The 22,364-nt window shown below is 37.2% G+C and overlaps 1 protein-coding gene across 5 annotated transcripts in view; it reads left to right on the forward strand.

Annotated features, from left to right (window-relative positions):
• The window catches only part of EMCN (endomucin), a 118,459-nt gene that overhangs the window by 66,618 nt on the left and 29,477 nt on the right, over positions 1-22,364 (forward strand). For 4 of the 5 annotated variants that reach the window (XR_012131643.1, XM_073237247.1, XM_073237248.1 and 1 more), the window contains 6 exons: positions 4,607-4,699; positions 5,254-5,307; positions 6,858-6,953; positions 13,123-13,147; positions 14,253-14,314; positions 19,193-19,266. Coding sequence is in view for 4 of the 5 variants with exons in the window: in XM_073237247.1 (XP_073093348.1) it covers positions 4,607-4,699; positions 5,254-5,307; positions 6,858-6,953; positions 13,123-13,147; positions 14,253-14,314; positions 19,193-19,227 (365 nt within the window). In the remaining variant the exon portion in view is untranslated. The remainder of the gene's footprint in view (positions 1-4,606; positions 4,700-5,253; positions 5,308-6,857; positions 6,954-13,122; positions 13,148-14,252; positions 14,315-19,192; positions 19,267-22,364) is intronic. The other variant, XM_073237249.1, reaches the window with a different exon arrangement.

Here is a 22,364-nt window from a genome sequence, read left to right on the forward strand (position 1 = left end):
CAGAATGAATGAAAAAATTTAGCTACAATGATTTTAAATATGTACCAGTTCTAATATTACAATAAAAGAGGTAAGCTCATTCACTGACTTTATCCTTAACAGTAGTCACTTCTGTTGTCAACAAATTTGTTTATCCATAAAGACTTAGGGACCCTAAGTCTAGACACTGTTCTAGGATTTGGGAAACATTGGTGAGCAACACAGATCTTTTCCCTTGAGGATCTTAGAATGCAGTGAGAGCCAGGAGAAAGAGAAAGCACAGAGCCATGTAGGAGTGGGGGATCAGGAGCACTCTAGAGTTTGGGACCGGTGTGCAGTATTGAAAAAGTGGTTGAAGTATACCTCCCTGAAATAATTTTAGGAAGACAAGAAGGAAGTGAGCCACCAATACATGGGGGAAGAGCATGCAGGAAGAACTAGAATTTGAGGAGAGGCCCAGTGCAAGAAACTGCATCATGTAAGTGGGTGGGGAATGCAGGGACTTGCAGGCAAATTACCTAGGGTGGGTGAGCTACTGCAAGGACTTTGGCTTCTTCTATAAGAGGAGTGGGGAAACACTTGGTGTTTTGAGCAAAGGAGTAGCATGATCTGATGCTATTCTTTAAAACTCTTTAAAAGTTTTGTAAGTATAACTGAGAGCCAAGGAAAGACTGTCAGATGAAGTGAGGATACCTTTGGAACTTTTCTAGGAGAGGGATGATGGTAGCTTGAGCCAGGATAGTCACAGGCAAGTGCATGAAATCTTCAATTTCTGGATATATTTTGGAGGTGGAGCCAATAGATAATCCTCATGATTGCATGTAGGGTAGGATTGAAAAACAAAAGTCAAGAATACCTCTTCCAATTGGCCTGAGCAATTGGAAGGAATAATTGCCATCAACTAGGAAGGTTGCAGATAAAGTTCAAGTTTGGACATGTTGAATTTAAGATGTTTGTTGTGTGCTGAGTAGGCATCTGGCTTTATGAATCTGGAGTTTAGGAGAAAGGTCTGGGCTGGACATGTAAATTCAGGGGTCATTGGCATTGACATATTTAAACCTTGAAATTACCAAATTGAATGAGATCACCACTGGTATAACCAGAGATAAGGGCCAACAACTAAGCCCTGCAGCCTCCAAGACTGTGAATCAGAGACAAGAGGAAGAAACAGCCAGAGACCAAGAATAACCCTTTAGGCAGGAGTAGAGCTACTAGAGTGTGCTCTACTGGTCAGGAAGAAAATGTGTTAAGGAGGAATGAATGATTTCTTGGGTTAAATGCTAGTAAGTTCTCTTTAAAAAATGGGACATGAATCCATAAAACAGCAATTAAAGACCAGTTCTAACTATTTGCTTAATAATCATTCAATTCAATTGAATTTAGCCTCTCAGGCACATATTAAGTGACCACATATCACAAAAAAGTATAGGCAACAGAAGAGAAATAAAAATGGAGCATATCTTTATAGTTTCTTTCTTATACCAAAACCTTGTATCCTCTGCTGCCACTTATGCTCATCTTCCATTAATATATATGTATCTTAGACGCCTTTCTCTAAGGAAGGTTCAAGAAGGTCATCAGAGACCCTTCCAGCCCACATCCTTCCTCAGGGGAGCTCATGGCTCCCAGGAACAGGTCTGCTGCCATATGCTTGCCAGGTTCAGTCATTGGCTGGGAGCAGCCTGGAGGAGGCATGGCATCCTCCAAACAAGTCGTCATATGTCAGAGAGCAAGGGGGCGCACCTTGGTCATTTATGTCATCTGTAGTTGGAGTTTGAGAGGTGCTTTCTCCTCGCCTCAAAGGTGCCCTGGAACATCAACAAGATCTGTCCCAAAACTCCCAGGGACTTTCAAGTCATTGGTTCACAGCAAGGGCCAAATATGTACCACTGTCAGATGCCAACGGGGTAAATTTGGGTACACGTCATTACAACAGACGTGGCTCTGAGTGTCTTTACCTCAATCAACCTGCTCCAAGGTTTGTCTTAAGTTTGAAAACTGGATTTAAACCATGACACAACATATCTGCAATTAAATAATCACTACACTCACCAGAAGTCAGTGTCCAAGAGCAAACCTATGTCACCGAAGAACATCAGGTATACTCCAGTTTTTCCAGTTCCTGACTAGAAAAGAAGGATTTGAAAACATGGAGGTGTCTGATCAATCTGTTACATATATTTTTACACTTGTAATTTTTGTGAAAATTAGATAAATTAGCTTTGATTGAAAGATACGACTCTCTAGGAGGCCTAAACACAATATAATAATAGAATATTATAAAATAATATAATGAAATCACATTATATTTTAATAATAGTATATAAAATATAAATATATTAGCATTAAATACTCCTCTAAACAATTTAAACTTTACTCATTTAACTTTCATAACAGCACTATGATGTACAACTATTATTATAATCACTATCAGTAGATGTGAAAATTCAAGCACAAAAAGATTAAGTGACTTGTCTGAGATTCTGCAGCAAATAAGTGCTAGAATCAGATTTGAACCCAGGTACTCTGACTTCCGAATCATGCTTTTAAACTACTCCACTAAGCCTCTCCTGTACCTCCTCAGCCAATGCTATTTGAATAGTAATATAGGATAATAGAGTCTCAACAAAATCCATAGAGACCATCAGTTCTGAACACATCTTGGATCACTCTATCTTAGGGGAAGAATCATATTAGGCCCACAATTTATTAATTCAGCTAAGAGCCATCATTTCTTCAATAAAATCATGCTAATGGACAGGATTCCTCAAACTGTAAGTTCATCCAATGGGTCATGACCAGTATTTTTAGAAATGAAAGAAAAGAGAATACAAAAGAAAACACCAGAAGGCATTACACATAATAAATGTAAACTCTGTGTGTGTGGATGGGGAAAGGGGTGTGTGTACTGGTTTCAGAAATTTTAATAACTGAAAGTTGGGGTTAAAAGAAAACATACACAAAAATTGTAAAGTCTTTGTTCAAGGAGCCAATAAGTCCTTTTTAAAGAAGGATTAGTTTTATTGCCTACCTATGAACCATTAGCACTATAACAGTTAGCACTGGGCAATCATTGTTTTAAGTTAGTTTTATTTGAACTTGAAAGATTATACTCCGAACTGTAGCTGCCAGTGAGCCTATGATGAGAAAGTGATAAGGTAGTATGTGGAGTCTTGAAATTAACCCTTGGGAAATCCCAGGTAGATGAATGCCATTGATTATTTAATCATCCATCTTGTTCTCTACCAACACAACGAAGAGAGTAAAACATTTTTCACTGAAAAGTGCAAAGAAAGGTACCAGGGTTTCAGCTGGTTCCCACTCTTTCATTTCATGTTCCTTTTTCTGCCTGCTTTGTGCACTAGCCTGACATTTGTCTTTGTTCTTACGGGCATGTATCTAGCTTCCTCCCACAGATCTCTTGCATGGCAAGAACAGTACAGACTCCAAACATTATTCTTCCCCCACAGATGTCAAAAATTCATAAGCATGCAGTGTGTGCTGGGCTGTGGGTGGCAAAGAGGGAAAGATCCAAGGCAGTCTTAGGCAATACCAATTTTCTGATGCAATGACACATGGCCTCAATACTCCTAAGGGGACTATAATTATAAGAGATGCCTTTTAGTTCATCCAAGCAGTCAGCTGCATTTTATGGTGCACCCACTGCAGCCAGCGCTCCATGTGGAGCACAGTGGGAGTTAAGGCCTTCACACTCCAGGAACCTGAAACTCAGTGGAGTGACAAGACAAATAGGTATGATTCAAAGAGATCACTTTATATTACAAGAGGAACAGAATAATTTTTTTAAAGAATTTTCTTAAAACCAATTATATTTTGTCCCAAATGCACAAGAATAAATCCTATAAATGTTGTAAAATGTTTACTTACGTACACTTTTTGCAGCTTACTGAGACCTGTGGATTTTGAATAATACATTTTTATTTATAATTTTTGTTTCAGTCCTTCAGTTTGCATGTAGCAAATGTTGACCTAAACAAATAATAATAGTACATTTTAAATTAACATTTTTCTTGGAAGACAAGAACATGGACAGGGATGGAAATGCAATCAGGCAGCAGGGACTCTAGATAAGTATAAACAACTACTGAGGTTTAAAGATGAAAATGAAGGAATCTTTGATTTTACTCTAATCCTTTTAACCAAAGCTTGAATTACAATATTTTTCTTCAGCCACAAAGAAACATTATACAATCAGAAGTCCTGTGCATTTATGTCCATTTTAGGTATGTGGGATGGTGAAAAAAAGTCAGTATCACCCAAAGTGATAATGTGAATTCTGCTTTTGCATAGATTTGCAACCCACAAGAAGCTCATACAGTAGGTGATACGGGTTATAGCCTAGAATAAGAGGCTGTGTAAAATAATTTAAGTTCTTTTGGCCAGTTTTTGAAGATATGATACTGATACCCAGGTTTTGTGATTCCAAATTTAATCATTTTTACAGGAGTAATAGATGTATTTATGATTTAGTGTATGATTGTATGTGTCCTATTATTCAATGAAGCAGTTTTCATAGATCTTCAGAGGTAGTATTTGATTCCACAAAGGAGTCTAGTAAGAAGACTTAATACTGTGCTATGACTTTGGATTTGTGATTTTCTTGCAGTTAACACTCTGCCACCAAATGCATCACCTTCTAACACCAGCATATTACCCTCAAAAACAATATCAATTCCAGAAAACATCTCACAGTCTCAAGGTATGACTTTCATGTGCATGAGTCTGCTTTGCATGACCTCTTCTTCACCAAGAAAACCCTACCAATCTTTTTTTTAGTAGCTTTATTGAGTAATTGTATAATTGATATACAAAAATACCCTGCATATCCACAATAAAAGGGGATATTTCTATATATCTTATATGCCTTCATAAAGGCTGGTTCAAAAAGGCTGTCAGGGACTCCTTCAGCCCAACTCCCTCTGCAGAGGAGTTCATGGCTCCCAGGAACAGGCCAATTTCCATATCCTTGCCAGGCTCTGTAGAGGTGATGAATGTGTCTATTACATTGACTGTGGTGATGGCTTGACAGATATATGAATATGTCCAAACTCATCAAAATATATACATTAACTCTCACTAGTCTTGTTTCATAAAACAGAGTTCTTTCAGAATGAGGTAATTTTTTTCACTAGAAGCATCATACCTATAGATCACAGTGATGTTTTATATAACAAAGGGGGGTGGTGAAGGGAACACTGAGGACTGGCACACATTAACCAAAGGTGACTTAAATTTTTCTTTTTTAAAAAATAGGCACTGAGAATGCAAAAAATGCAAGCTCTTCTTCAGCCAGCCCCTCTTATTCCAGTGAGTAACAGACATCTTTATTCATGGCAATAGATACTCAGGATGTTTGAATGTGACTGATAAGAGAGGGATTTGATAACAGATGGACTTGATCAACTTAACTAAACCTGCAGTTCCACTGTAATCCTAATTGCCTTGATTTGAGAATTTCCTAATGTGTCTGATTTTTATGAGCACACCTTTGGGATTTCTTTCTGACCTTAGTGCTAAGCAATTATGAACCAAGGGTCAAGGCAAATTGATGGGCCTAGTCTCAGAGAGGCTGACATGAACAGGCAGAGATGTCCATAAAAATGAATTGCTCACCCTTACAGAATTTTCTCTTAATATTAAAAATGGCCTTTTACAAAATGTACCATCTTAGCAAAAATACAAATATGTCATATAATATATATGTATAGAAGGACTGAAGAGAGGAAATTTCCCTAGAAATTAAGAATAAAATGAATATATGTGAAGCTGGGATGATAAAAGATAATCTTTGATTTGGGTAAAGCCATTACATTCAGTAAGTCAGCTTTGTATTTATTGACCTGCTAATTCATGTCATTTTCACCTGGGGAGGCCCTTCACTTAAGGTCTAACATGAAACAAATATTTAACCATAAAACTGGAAGTGTAAACCACTCTAGAAATGAACTCGATAACTACTCCCACCCCCTAATAAATATGAGGAGCACATATGCAAGCATACCAGAACACTAACTAAAGAGTAACTATAACTTCTATATTTCCAGTTATATCCCTGTAACAGCTTTTTCCTTTCATCACTATTGTTTTAACCTGGGAAATAACTGTCACAAAAGAAGGCAGATGCTAAAAAATTGCAAAAACCGTCCTTGTAATAAAAACAGGAAAAACTCAACCTAATTTTTGCAGCAACACCATGCACCCAAACACATGCATGCGTGCGCACACACATAGGCACATACACACACACACACACACACGCACACACACACACACGTGCATATTTTTTTCAACCAAGTTGTTCATTTTTAGAAATCATATACATCATGATATCCATTTATATGCAGTTATGCCATTTTATGCTTTTTCTGGTTTTAAGGTATTATTATGGAAAGATATTTGTGAGATTTTAGGAAGCCCGTATTATGACTGGAACAGTCTCATTATATATATATATTTTTTTTTTTCTTTTCTTTTTTTTTTTCCTAGTAACTTCATTAAAAAACAGTAAACAATATAATGTGTGAATGCGGGTTTGACTATAGGTCTAGAGGACAACTTCTGCCCCTCCAGTCTTCCAGGCTCCAGGCTCCAGGCTCCAGGAAAGCGAGGAAATGTCTTCCTTAAATTTGGAGTTCTTTTTCAGAAAGGCTGCAAGACTGACATCAAGTGGATACACCAGAAATGACAACTAGAGCAAAACCTTTATCAGATAAAATCTTCTTTGCAAAGCTGAAATATGTTTAACAGAATGCTGTCTAAAGAAGAAAGGAAGCATGTATGCTTTTGCTCAGTTAGTAGGCTATTTATTGTGAAATTCAATATCCAATCTAACTGACTATGTCTCTGATACTTTTTAGGTATTATTTTGCCAGTGGTTATTGTTCTGATTGTGATAACACTTTCAGTGTTTGTTCTTGTGGGTTTGTATCGAATGTGCTGGAAAACAGACCCAGGTAGGTAACAGTAACAGTGTTTTGTTTCATTTTGTTTTTCCGAAAGGTGAATATGTGTTCAATCTAAAGTTGAATTTAAAGTCCTATGGGGAAAGAAGGATTGCAGAAAGAAATAGGGGGAATGGGGCAGAGAAATCCACAAAAATGGCCACGAATGTAAAGAGTAGGGATTAACAACTAGCCACAGATAATATCAAATATGGACAAATAGGGATCAACTACTAGCCACAGATACTATCAAATATGGGCAAATTATTTTTAATGAAATAACCCCAGCTTTGTGGTTCATCAGGGTAATATGGTAGTAAAGGTGGCATAAAGTGACATACTTTGTCTTTAAGGAAGATTTGTACCATGCCCATGTAACAGAGAATCAAGGTAAGTTTTGCTAAATATTAAGTTTAGGGTCCATCCTCTCAAAAAGAGTGTTCTGTGACTCAGTTCTCCCCCCACCTATCCAGGTACACCCTGCTTCAGTGAAGGTGTCTTCCATGGCTGTGTGTTCTGCTAATTGAATCCGTTTCTCAGGATTGAACACGATTGTAATTTTTAGTAGGATTTTAGTCTGACAATTCTTTATTATCCTCCTTAATCTCTCCAATAGCATTAAAAGTCTTTAAAATGCCACTGCTATCTTTTACATCCCCATTCTTTGTTTCTTTTCTTTTTGCTATTTCTTCTTCTATCTGCCTCTTAAATATATCACATAGTTGCAGTATAGTGTTTATTCTTTTTTTAAATAATCTTTTTATTTTAAAATAGTTTTAGATTTATGGAAAACTTGCAAAAATAGAGTTCACATATGTCTCACACCTTGTCTCCCTTATTATTAATATCCTACTTAGATATAGTATATTTGTCACAATTAATTAAATAATACTAATACATTGTTATTAGCTACAATCCCTATCTTGCTCAGATTCTTTCAGTCTTCATTCAGTCTTCTTTTCTGCTCCAGGAACTTGAGCTCTCTTTTTATTCAATGCCTCAGCTGCCCATTTCAGGACCCATGGCTCATCACTGCCCTCTGTTATGCTGAACAACCTCTTTCCATCCCAGACCCCTGCCCTGGTTGTGTAATGGAGTATCATGATCCTTGCCTTTATCTATGCTATTCCTTCTCCTAGAATGTCCAGCCCATCAGTTAACCTGTATAACCTAAATTCCAATTTATCCATTCAGATCTAGCTCAAATATCAATTGAATGATCTTTTTTATAACACCATCTCTTTAAGCAGAATAGAATGTTATTTTCTAATTCAACAGAATTTTGTGATACTATTCATCACACTACAGTATAGTTACTTCTCTATGTGCCTGCTTCCCCTGTGAGTCTTATGTCTCCTAGTGTATTCAGGCTAGTATAACCCAAATACTATAACCTGAGGGGCTTAAACAACAAACATTTATTTATCACTGGTCTGGAGGCTGAGAAGACCAATCAAGGCACCATCAGATTCAGTGTCTGATGAGGGCATCTTCCTGGCTTGTAGACAGCTGCCTTCTCACTGCATCTTCATGTGATGGATGGAACAAGAGAGCTCTGTGGGATCTCTTTTATAAAGTCACTAACATCATAAGACTCCGCTTTCACAACCTGATCACCTTCCAAAGGCCCAACACGCAAATACCACCACAATGGGCATTAAAATCTAACATATGAATTTTAGGGAGCAGAAACATTCAGTTGCTCACACTAGGCAACCTCTCCAAGCCACAAACCACATATTGTTTACATTGCATCATGCATAACATATTAGCAGAGCCTTAATATTTACTGTATGCTTGTTGAGTTGAATTTTCAGTAAAATAGAACCTACCTTTTCATCATTTTAATTCTAAATATTTTATTCACAGAACTCTACCTAAGTCTTATATGATGTTAAAAGTAAAAATCAATTAATTTTTTGTTTTGTTTTTGTTTTTAAATCTGCTTCATTTAAGTATAATTTACATATAACAAAATACATGTATTTGAAGTATACAGTTCAATAAATTAGTTCTGTCAACTGCATAGAATTGTATAATCGCCTCCACAGTCAAAGAGAACATATGTGTCACTCCGAAACATTTCTTCCCGTCCCTTTGCAGTCAGTCCCCGCACTCCCTTCCAGGGCCCAGGCAAGTGCTCATCTACTTTGTGTCACTAGTTTTGCCTTTTCTAGAATTTTATAAGAATTTGGCCATACAGTATATAGTTTTTTGTATGTGGCATTCCCATAACAACTTTGAAATAAATCTATAATAGTTACATATATCAGTAGTTCTAATACATTTTTTTTTTTTGCTGAGAAGAATTCGATTGTATGTCTATACCATTAATTGTTTATCCATTCACTGTTGGATGGATATTTGGATGGCTTTTAGCTATTGTGAGTAAAGCTTCTAGAAATATTTATATACAAGTCTTTATATAGACATATCTTTTCATTTCTCTTGAATAAATATCTAAGAGTGGTTTTCCCAGGTCATTAAAAAATTACCAAACTGGTTTTCAAAGGGGCAGTACATTTTTCCATTACACCAGCACATGTATGAGGGTTCCAGTCACTCTTTACTTAAAAAAATTGGTATTGTCAGTCTTTCAAATTTAAGTTATATTAGTGGGTATATAGTATTTATTAGCTCATGGTGGCTTTAATTTTCATTTCCTTGATGATTACTGATACTGAGCATGTATCACTGATGCAAGATCTATTAAATATTTATTGGTCATGTTTTTTTGAGATATTTGTCTTACTGAGTTGTAAGAGTTCTTTATATATATATATATATTTTTTTTTTACCACTAAATTCTTTTTTTAATTTAAGTATCATTGATAGACAACCTTATACTGGTTTCAAATACACAACACAGTGGTTCAGTTACCCACATAATTAAATCCTCACTCCCCTCTAACGCAGTTACTATCTGTCAACACAGGAGGATGTTACAGGATCATTGGCTATGTTCTCTGTGCAGCACTATCATTCTTTTTTTTTTTTTTTTTGCTTTGGTGGGATCACTTTTTTTGTTGTTCTTGTTATCTTTAATCTACAATTACATGAATAACATTATGTTTACTAGGCTCTCCCTCACCCCAAGTCCTCCCCCCCACAAACCCCATTACAGTCACTGTCCATCAGCATAGTAAGATGTAGAATCACTACTTGTCTTCTCTGTGTTGCACAGCCCTCCCCTTTCCCCCACTCCCTACATGCTAATCATAATACTCCCTTTCTTCTTCCCCACCCTTATCCCTGCCTATCCTCCCATTCTCCCCAGTCTCTTTTCCTTTGGTAACTGTTAGTCCATTCTTGGGTTCTGTGATTCTGCTGCTGTTTTGTTCCAAATCAATTACTTTTTAAGCTATATAAGCTGCATTGTTCTCTACCCCACAGACAACGTGTCCCCAGGATACGAATGCCTGTTGTTCCTGAGGCAGGTCTCTGATCATGCGCAGCATGGATGGTTTGGCACACAAGCCTGACAGTGAAGGGAAACAGCGTTCATTTTAGCTCTTAGCGGAAAATAGAAAACAAATCAGTGCTTTTCCCTTTATGAGTTAGTGAATAAACTTCTTAATAATGTCTGAAATGTGTTTCTTTCCTCAGTTTCCATAGGGCAAATAGCATTTTTATAAATCAGTTTAATTTCTCTAAGTTTCTGAACCACTAATCTCATCCTTTATGGGAAATCAATTGTCCAAGTTGAAGCCCATGTGTGGTGAGTATACACAATAGGTACAGAAATTAGTGAGCTAAATCCATTTATAAAAATGCCCTGCACTGGAAAACTGCTGTGCACAGGAATATTTCTAAGTAAGTTATTTGAAAAGTTGACATTTTATATTAAAAAGGACTATATGGATGAACTGGATCATTCAGAAAAAAAAAAACTGCATAGAATTCCTACCAGTATATAGAGTTATTCTGAAGACATGGGAATTTATAACCAAGTTTTACAATTGTACAATTAACCAAATCCATCTGTTTATTGTTAACCTTGTTTTCCAAACAGAATTGACAACATTGTTATCATTAAATCAGCACCATTAAACACATTAATTGCTCCTCAAGTATGTGGGTGAGACTTCATTAAGAAAATTCATAAACCCATACAGCCCTCTGGAAAGCAACATAAATCAGAGGTTTGGGTATGAAATTAAGCTTATCTGGATAATGTTGACAGTAGTCTGAGCTTTAGCTTGAATAAGAACAACATACATGTAGAGAGTATTCTGATATGCATCTATCTGCTAATAAACCCATATTACAGTATTCTAAGGAAGAATAATAAAATGCGCTGTCTTGCCTGAGGGTTTCAGCAAGTTCACTATGGATTCAGTGAGACCAAACAATGACAACAGAACATTCTTGGGTTAAAAGGGTTTATACCTGGCTTTATTTTCCCAGCAGTAGGTCAAGCACTAGAATCACATCTATATCCAACAGTCTTCAGGTCTGTAATCCTCCTTTGTCTCTGCCTTCTCCCCAAGCACTGGACAGAGATCTTTACACAGTGCCTCAGTCAATAATAGCTTATTGCCTACAGGTGTAGAAGCAGTAGCCTAGCAGTAGGCAAATTACATCATCAAGTACTTTAGGGTCAGGTGAGGATCCTGGCCATAGGAACTTCCACTTTTCCCACATGGGCATATAGAATAGCAACTGGTTTTGAAACAGGGCTATGAGCATCCCTAGTCATAGACACAACATTTACAAATAGGGATTTTTAAATGCTGTTCAAACCCTATTGATGATAGGGAAAATACAGTTAGATTTAGTTGGCGAACAGCATATGGTGCCATGAATTAAATCCTAGGGATTAAGAATTATGATGGGGTGTTTTAGCCCAAGTGACAGAAATAAAGCAGACAGTCTATTAGTGAAAAATCAGGTCTTTATAAAAAATGATGGTCAAAGCCAGAAGAGTTATACTCAAAGGGCATGCCTCAATAACAAGTGCTAGATTAGAGATGAAAAGATCCAAGAAACAGGAGCTGAGTAGCAATGGAATAAAACCACAGCACAATGCCAAACAAGGGGGACCTGAAGTGGTTATATTAGTTTGCCTAATAGGCCACAGATTAATGCAAGGTTTGACCACAACATCTGCTCCCTAGGCTATGCTCTTGTGCAGAGTGAATCATTCTGAGTTCTCATTCTAAGCCCATGTTGTTTTGTACCAGGCCCTTGTGGAGCAGCATGGCAAAGTGTACAAAAGATCAGGTGCAGTTAGTAGCCACAGTGACATTTCACAGGGCACTTTGAGAGGCTGCATCAGAAGGCTTCAGATGCAATTAGAGGTAATACCTTGTCTTGCCAATGGGTTTCAGTCCCGGGCAAGTTCACTCTTGATTTGGTGAGACTGAAAAATGACAATGGAACATTCTTGAAGTGAAAGGGTTTATACCCAACTTTATTCACACGGTGGCAGGTCAAGTGCTAGAATCCTGTCCTCTCAGAGCGAGTCTGCATGCAGCAAGCCGGTCTCTGCCTCTGGGCCTCTTTGTTCCCACAGCTGTCTCAGTCTCTGTCCTCCGTGCTGCCACCACTCCGGCCTCTGCTCTCCTGCAGCCTTGCAGCCCAGAGCACTGGGCAGGGCTCTTTATAGAGTCAGTAGTAACATACTGCCCACACATGTGCAGTGGGCAAGCCGACCAGGGCCAGGTGAGAATCCCGGCCACAGGAACTCTCATTTTCTCTATAATCTACATTGCAGTTCACCACAAATATGATAATTTGTGTCCCCAGAAAAAGCAATGTATAAAGGAAAGTCAAAAATTCAATTCCCTAGCATAAAAATGTAATTCAATACTTTGGGAATTTTTTTCAGACATGCTGAAGTAACCTGACACATTTGCTGGTGTCTGTGGGATGCACAATAATGGGTAGTAGTTTCACATAGTAATCTGAAAATATAAGATTAAAATTAGCCCAGAACTAAGTTCAGTGGAGTTGGCCTAGTTAGGACTATCCCATGAATTTATTATCCATACCTGAGGCATCAGTAGTAACCATATCTGAGAAAATGGCCAGTGGGCTGCAGGGGAGATTAAAAAAGTTAAAAACTGGCTTTAGAAAGATCTCTGCACAGAAGGTAGCAGGGGTCTTAGCTATGTGTTTTTGGGGTTTTTTTTGTATCCAAGCTTCTTGCAACACTAATAACAATTCTCTTCCTTCCTAGGCACTCCAGAAAATGGAAATGACCAGTAAGTAATGCCACACTTTTTTCTAGAAGCTCTAACCCTACCTACCAAAAGTACTGATGCTTTACTTAAAAAAAAAAAGCATTATAAATCGAGTTTGACTAAATATTTGTCATAACTCTCTCAACAGAGAAATTCCAACAACTAAAGAAGATTACTCTTAAGCTTGGATAAAGTAATAAAATGTGAAATTAAAAGATGAAATGCAAAAATAGACTGAATATAACTACAAGGAAAAATGACAGAGATACATAGAGTTCTAAAATAGTTTTCCCAGTGAAATTGTCAGTATGTTTATCTCAATTAAGAAACAGTCATGCCTGCACCTTGAGACAGCTCTGAGTGCCTTTACCTCAACAGTAGATGGTTATTCTGCTTTGACTTTATTAAAAACAAACAAAGCAGGTGTTACCAATCCAGCCAACTGCTGGAATTAAGGGGCTGCAAAAAGACTGATTGTTTTAATGTCAAAAACAAATCAGTGGTTAAGTTTTCTTTGTTGACCTGAATTTGCAGCCTGCCGTTGTGTTGATGTTTTTCTATGTTCATCAGGCTATGAACTTTAGAAATAATAGGCTGAGATCATCTACCCTTCTTACTTAGAAATAGAGGCTCTTGAGATGTCCGAGGAAAGAATTGGGGCTTAAAACTGTTCAGAATCTGAGAAAGGCTTGGTGGGGACTCAGTTAAAATAGACAGGACAGGCACTGGACTGCAATATCCAGGACCTCATGAAAGGACCATTAACAGAACCTTAGCATCAGCCCAAAAGGTTTGGAAACATTTCTACAATTTCCTCTTCATGGTTCAGGACTGCAAACCTGTGCAATATGGACCTTGTGACAAATGCTTCTTATGATACATCTTGATGTTTATCTGATGATCATTACTATAACAGAATGACAGAGATTGATGGGCTTGATTCCAGAAGATAGTGCTGTAAAAGTGTATGTGTTTCTGTAAAGAAACATGGGTTTTTCCATAGAAACACACAAAAATATATATGCTGTGTATCTTCTTCCTTCTGTTTATATCATGTTCACTTTTTTTTCACAGACATACAATACTAATTACTGTGGTGCTAATTCATGTTTTCTGTTCCAAATAGACCTCAATCTGATAAAGAGAGTGTGAAGCTTCTCACTGTTAAGACAATTTCTCATGAGCCCGGTAAGCTCCTAGATTGCTGATTAGATGAAACATGGTTATTTCAAAATCTAATGTGGATTTTGTTCTGTGACACATACTGAAAACTAACATCTTTAGAAAAAGTCAATTAGTAACTCCCCATAAACACAAAATTCCTATAAAGGAAAGATAAACCCTAGAAATACTATTTTTGGTAAGATTGTTAGACTATCTGGCTTTTAGAAGTCACTTTTTATAATGTGTAGATACATTCTAAAAAATAGGTGGTGGCTAGAGGAATTTTCTATTCTGCAGTAGTAGCAGAAAGAACATTAAGCATACTATGGTTTTATTATTATTATTATTATTACTGTGATTTTGTTTCCTTTTCAGTAATGGCTATGTATAATGGACTGGAAACAGGATTCATCAGTTAAGATGTACATCATATTTTGTATCATTTCATATAGTTTTTATTGAGCCTCCCAACAAGGACAAAACACAATTTCCTGTTTATAAAATTTACATTTCTTTTTCCAATTTCTTAGGTTTTTATTTTGATTTGATATTTAAAAACTTTCCAAAATATAGATACGATGTGTAGAAGTTATATTTGTATCAAGAGCAATGAAAAACGAGATGTGATGTAGTTTTTAAAAATAAGAAAGCACAGATTATCTTCTTGCTTTGAATAGACCAAATATTTAGCACATCAATATCACAAGACAGATAAATAAAAAGAAATTCTTAACTTTACAAATCAACCCCTGTGGCCTAATTTAAATATCAAGTAACATTAATACATTTATACTCTTGAGTCTTCTCAATTCTACCTATAGATCCAGAACACAGATGTTATGGAAAGTAAGAGCTATAGAATTATAAACTATGTCATAAATATGTAGCAAAGAGACTACTTTGTAAAACAAAAGCTATAAATATCATCCCAGTTTAAGAGCCAGAGACTGTAGACTGAATGTGGTCCTGATTTCAGGTAGGAGATTCTAACCAAAACCAACTAAAATGGGGAAGCATAGGACTTGGGGGCACCCATAATTGGCAGAGACATGTCCAAACCCCTCTTGAGTCATTTTATTTTTAGAGAGACCTCCTTCATCCTTGTATCTCTACTATTCTTGGATATACATGTTTCCTGTATTCCCACACCTTTCCCTCAGAGGTAGTAGCCATGTGAATGGGAAAAGGAGTAAATTTCATTCCTCGGATAACTGGAAACCACTCAGACGTCTCCCCTGGCTATACACTAGTCTTGACTAAGTAGCCAAGTCTATTCTGTTGGGTCAAGGGGAAAGCAACCTAAATGAGGTGTGATCTTGAATGAGCTCATCGAGAATCCTGAGCATGACTACACATTTCTCAAGAAAAGTTCTCAGAATCTGCCTTGGCTTGTACGCAAGCACCACAATAGTTTCATGTACTCACCCTTCCTCCCTGGGAATGTCATAAAACGCTCCGCAGCCTCAGGCAGTTGAGGCCGTGCGTTGGTGCACTAAACAGCCTTGGAAGGAGCCTCCAGGTGGGAGTCCCTGGCTCTTCCTGTGGAAGGGGGCTGGGATCAGGACCACCTGCTCTAACCCACAGTTCTACCAGGGAAATGACAATTGACACCAGAATTGAGGTTTCCAGAGGGGAACAGAACCTTGTGTCTCTTGGTTGCTAATTTAGTATCTGATGCTTCTTTTCAGCCCAAGGAAATTCTGCATTAACTGGTTACCTCCTACTCTCTTAGAACTGCAATATTAAGTGGAATAGACTATGGCGGGGTAGTTAAGAAGACCCTTAACTCTGAGCTTCTTTCTTTTTCCTAGGAGGAAAATTATCATGGAAATAACAAGATCTATCTTGTAGTACTTTTATTTATGCCAACCTCATTTTAGGAATAACACCTCTTCTAATAAAATGACCTCTCAATAGTCAACCCAGCTGATTACCATGGAAAATATTTGGTGATAAGGCAAGACTGAAATTGGGGATTCAGAGTAGATTTCAATAACATAGAATTAATCATCTAAAACATAACAATCTCTGAATGCTCTCTGTGCTACCACAATTTTTATTAGTCTGGATCCTGAAACACTCACAAAGAAATCTCTTTCCATTTCCTTTTGAACTTATTCAAATGTGCTTTCTTTATAAAACTATGTTCACTGTACTCAACAGATATTACATTATTATATTTACTAAAATATCTTTTGCCCAATAGTGACATCTTCCCTACAACTAGAATAAAACCTGAAATGATTAGGTTTGATATAAGTTCACGGGTTTAGTCCAATTTTCTATTATCATCTATATAAAAGTTTTTAGAAATTTTTTAAATACAGAAAAGAATTTGATAGAACAAATAACTGACTACTCACTGCTCAGAATTGATGATTGTTACATTTTATATTATTTGCTTCAGGCCTAAGAGCTACAGTGTTAATTAATGTGACTAAGTGGAACCAAAATGAAACTTGAGTTTTAGTGGACATAAGAATTCATTGGATTGGTCAGTACTTCAAGTTATAAACTCTGGTCTTATATCTCAAAAAAAACTGCACCGTTCTAGAGGTCAGTAAATCGTGTTTCCAAGGAAACGGTTTGGCAGCAACTTGCCTTCAAGGGAAATGCCAGTGGATGCTGCCTTGTCTGGGCTTCTAGAAGCCTCTGTGAGCCATGGTTAGTGTACTGGTCATTTTCTCCCTATATATAAGGCAGTTCCTTGCCCCAAAGCCTCCTCTCGTTACTACATAGTGTTCATACAACCACACTCCCTACTCCTTTTAAATACGTCCTCTCTCAAGCAGGATTCTTCTGCTGAAAACGTAGCTCATAAATGTACAAAATTAAATTAAAGTAGGGATTTCCTTTAATGTAATAGAGGAAGCCTACTAAAATACAACAATATGCTTTCAAAAAAAAAATTGAGCGTCAAACACAGCAGATCAAGGAGTCTTTGCTGAGAACATATAAGATACCACTCCTCTTTAGCAAGAGATCTTGACAAGTTAAACATCATCATGACTGACTGCAAATATACATGTGACGTGATGCATTTTAAATGTGATTCCCATCACATCTCAGAAAGTTAGTATACAGTATCTCATTTTATTACTGAAGACTTTCAGAGTTATGAAGAAAACTACTTAGTGAAAGAATACATAAATCCACACACTATCTCTGAATTTAGTTTCAAAGCATTTCTTAATTTTGAACCATTTGGAGGAAGAAAAATCATATCTGAATTTATTATATTCCTCTGCTTAGAAAACCCATTCACTGTGTTGGTTACACATTAGCAGCATATGAATGCTATTTGTATTATGGTAATTGCTCATTAATGTACAGTCACCTTTTTTTTCTAATTTGTATAAATAGAAGTTCATTAACAGCAAGAAATGACTAAAAGTGTAAAGAGCAATATGATCATGAATTTATAAAGCCATACTCAGCCCTTCAATATTTGGCTCATTTCCTGCATTTCCTTGACTGGCCCAGCAACACATGGTTTTTCCCTCCTCTTAATTGGCAAATCAATACGTATTACTGTACTGTAGTATCTCTTTACAGCTTAAACTGCCATTTTAATATTTGACCACATTATGCATAATGGAGAATGGAGAAAAAGACAGAATAGAAAAGAGTTACAAATTACTCATGAAGTGCAACCTCGATACAAACCACAATTAGCATTTCGTCTATTTCCTTCCAGTTGTTTTTATCTATGTCTGTTGGTGTCTCATTGGCTTTTACCATAGATATCATTATTATAACTGTTATTGAAGTCATATTGTTGTTGAATCTTTCTCACATTTTCTATTCCCAATTAGACCTTGGAGGGAGATACTAATAATTGTACTGATTTTATGATTTGATTTACATGACTTCTGGAAGACAGCAGTGGTTCAGTAAATGTTTATTTTATTCACTTTTCATTCCTGTACTGCATAACCATGCACTTCAGGTTCTCCTTCTGCAAAATAAACAGTAGTCAGCAAAACGTTGTGGTGGGACAGGGTAGTGAGGGCTGTTGCACTATGCCTGATATTTCTAAGAGCTCAGTCCTAAGGCATTCTTGAAGGAGAGCCCCATGTTTGTTCTATTCATAGGTCTTTGGGAGTATTTCCTTTCACCATAACCATGCAGGTAACAGAGGCCATCAGCAGAGTCCTCAGAAGACAGGTTTCGTAACTGGCAGATAAAAGTCATAGCAAAACAATAACATTTATTTTCAAAGCTGGAGACTTTGACCCAATTGCTTTTATATATTTTGACTACTGTTGATACTTGAATCTCTCTGAAAGACACAGGTAATGGGAAATGTGTGACCACAAATCCAGGGGCAGGTAAAAATGCTTGGGGTCTCTCAGCTTCCACTCATCCTAGGTTAAGTTTATCTTTAGATTAGATGATAATGCAACACTGTTATTTGAGTAACGTTCCCTTGTGCTGTTCTATAAGCCACCTAAGTATTCATGTTGGCCTATAAATTCATTTTCACAAAACGTTCACAGAATTATTTAAATAGAGGACCCAGAATGTTTTCTTGATAAAATGGCCCTTTAAGTATATGACATAGTTTTGCTTTGGCAGATCCAGCTCGTGGAACAAGCAAAAATAGTGACTCATTCCATAGGGTGCCTCTCTTGTTATCACCTCCCAGCTGACCCCCACTCCCTACTCCCAGGGAGTTAGTTAGCATTATTCCTTCAGGGCAAACACAGAAGGTGGCCCAACAGAGCTCATAAATCTTGGTGCAAATTTTCCAGACAATACGAAGAGGCAAATTGTAGCTCTAATGACATTCTTGCAGAGAAATAGGACTTTCCTTAAAAAACAAAACATAAGCTAAGAAACTTTATTTTCATTCATATTCACTCTCTGAGCTATGGATCAAAGCATTTCTTCTGTCTTTAGGTGAGCACTCTGCACAAGGGAAAACCAAGAACTGACAGACTGATGAATCCTCCCCACACCTGAGCAATAAATATGTGAGTCTCCTAATTTCATTCACTGAGATACTCATTAATATCTGCTTTGTTAGCCAGCTGCAGCTTAGATTATTTTTAAGGACTTTTGTAAGCTGAAAAGTTAATGGTTTGTGTCAGGGAAGGCATCATTGCCTATTTGTCTAAAAATCAACAAATTTGCCAGAAAAATTAGTGTTTCAGGGGCTGTGGAAGATTCTTCCAGTTGCCCTGCCTATCCAGGAATGACACAATCCACTCTTTCTGCCTGTTGAGAATGTTTTCTTATACGTGTGACTTGCCTGTGCCTGGGTCAGTATACACACACTAGCAGCAGTGGTTAGACATGGTTCTGTTACTAACAAAGACCCAAGTAACAATGCTTACAAATTTGAATTCATTGCAGCAAAAGTATATGACACAGCAGGTGCACTAATGCCAGGATGTGCATCAAAGCCAAAGGCTGGCTCGGGGAAGGGGGCCAAAGAGGCCCAGAGGTCAATTGTCCTCCCACTGTAAGGATGTTACCAGGCCAGGTCATACTTTTTCCTCTGGGTACAGCAAGTATGGATGTGTGCACAAAGCACCTCAAACAAAGTAATTCAAATGCCGTCTCAGCTGAGGTTTCTATACTTAGCTGGTCATGCAGGCATATACAACTACAAGTTGCTATACAAATATATGCATGTAAGTATATTGCATATATAATTTGCTTATAACTAGCTGAGTGACAGAGCTCTCCAGGTATCTCAATGAGACAAGATATAAATGATCAATCTCATTACAGTAATTGTTAATTAATAAATGAAACCTCTCAAACTATGGCTACAAGGAACATTGCTATTTTGCACGTTCTGTGCTTTGACCAGGTGTCCGTGCAATTCAGGTACTTTCTTATTTCAGTAAAATAGCTTAGGCCAATTTCAGGCCTGCTGGAATTAATCCTCCAAGCTTAGCATGGGATTGTCTTTTCTTTCCTAGAATTGGGTAAGGAGATTTTCTTCTGACTTTAGTTTTCACAGAAGCATTAAATTAAGCATCATCACAACTACTGTTTGATTCTTTTAAGAATCTGCAGAATAATTTACCCTTTGGCAACAAATAGTAAAAAAGCCAAAGAAAACATAAATATATATATTCCTGATTGCATTGGTAGTCACCCTGGGTAGTGTCCAGGGAGAGAAAATTATTGTTGTGTCCACTATCCACATCTACTGCCCAGCCACTAGAGTGGTGCTGTTACAGACCCTCAGCAAGTGCTTGTTGAATAAATGTCTGTCATGCTTCTCTGGACAGAAGGAGACAGAGACAGAGGAGTGCCACCAAGACGTATCTGGTTGGTATCAGAATTCCATCCCTCTCTAGCCAGCAGGGTGTGCATCAAGATGAGAGGAATCTGGGGTTTGCCTATCCTTTGGCAGTGGGCAGTTTCAGATGCAAAGTTTCAAAAGCAGACAGGTTTGAGAAGGTCACGGAGACATGTAGTCTGATCCTAGCTAGTGCATGGAAAACCCCCTTCCATACCAGCTGTGGTTTCTTTACAACCATGTGGAGAGCGAAAGGATGCATTCTAGATTACCAAAGGGCTTCAATCTTAGTGACTAATTGTCCAATTTGGGTGAAGACAAAATCGTCTGTTCAGCTGGAAAGAAAAAGTAAAGGTATATAGGAGACAAGGCATAGTGCCGACCCAAACAAGCTCAACAAAATAAATGACTGTCCACCTGTGAGTCCTTTCAATTTTTGTACTTTAAAAATATTCCTAGCCTTGATTTCATGTCTTCAGATCTACAGAAATAGCTTCTGTTGCTCTTCTGTGTAATTTTGGAATGATGTAATAGTGTTCTGAAAAATAACGATCAGAAAGTAATGGGAAGAAACAAGTTGATATCTGTCCATTCTACTGTCCATTTGTCTTACCTTTTTTCAATGTATTTCTCTGCACTACCATTGTACTTTGGATGTAATAAACAATGAGTAATTACTGTCCAGGTTATGAACTAGAAATCAGATATCAACTCAGAGATTCAGAATAAATAGGAATACTTTAATGAGAACTTGAAGATTCAGGAAAAGAAGTCTTTGGATCTGTATGCAACTGCAAACACTAATATAGAAGCATTCACCATGCAAAAAATGTTTGTCTCAAATTAAAAACCTAGATATATTTAATGCTTGCTACTTACAGCATGTGGGTCATCTATTTTGTGCAGAGTATTGTATTGTATGTGATTTGGTGGACAGGAATTCCAAAATACTTACAATCTATGATTCTTGTCTCTGCAAAGCTCTGTCCAGTGGGAACATGAAATTATCCACAATAAATAATAATTAGAGGCAAAAAGTAAAAGCTATATGGACATGATTGGTACCAATTCATCAATTTAAACTAGTTGTAAAATCTCTGAGACTCACATCAATAAGATGGAGATTGATAGGGGTTTCAAAAACATTATCCTTTCACTGCAGATTTATTGCTATGTTTAGGGACCATAATTTCTTGAGAATAAGAAAAGGATTATGTTGGTTTAAATTTTCCCTATATAAATTCACTTTGGCCCAAGCTATTAGCTGGTACCACCCTAGAAATTACTACTGGTGCAAAAATAGCTTGTGTTGTCCTGAAGGCCACTGGAATCAAAGATTAATGATATATTAGGTACATGAATTCCCATGCATATTTGTGCCAATTTACAATGCAAATGTCTGCTGTTATCTTCTTCTCAGATTAATTCTCTGATGACAAGGACTGGTAAGGATAACATAGCTAAAGGAATTGATCTGCTGTTACATAGAACTTCTGCTAAGGCCAGAATCTCTACATAAAAATGTGGAGTAAGCAAAGCACATTTCTGAGAGAAGGTGGTATTTCAGCTGAGACTTACAGGATCAGAAAAAAGTGGTCTTAGGTTTTTCTAGGCACAGGGAACAGCATATACAAATGCAAAGTATTGTGAAGCTGTATGGTATAAAAGAAATTATAAATAATTCTTTAGCTGAGAGCTCTACTATGCATGTCTCTGGCTAGGTCAGTGAGCCACTGATACTTTTTCACAGTGAGATTAAGTACAGAACAGAATGTAAGCGTCTACAAATTGTTACAACAGTCTGATGTTGTTACA

The sequence above is a fragment of the Manis javanica genome, chromosome 5 (assembly GCF_040802235.1).
Source record: "Manis javanica isolate MJ-LG chromosome 5, MJ_LKY, whole genome shotgun sequence".
Lineage (NCBI taxonomy): Eukaryota > Metazoa > Chordata > Mammalia > Pholidota > Manidae > Manis > Manis javanica.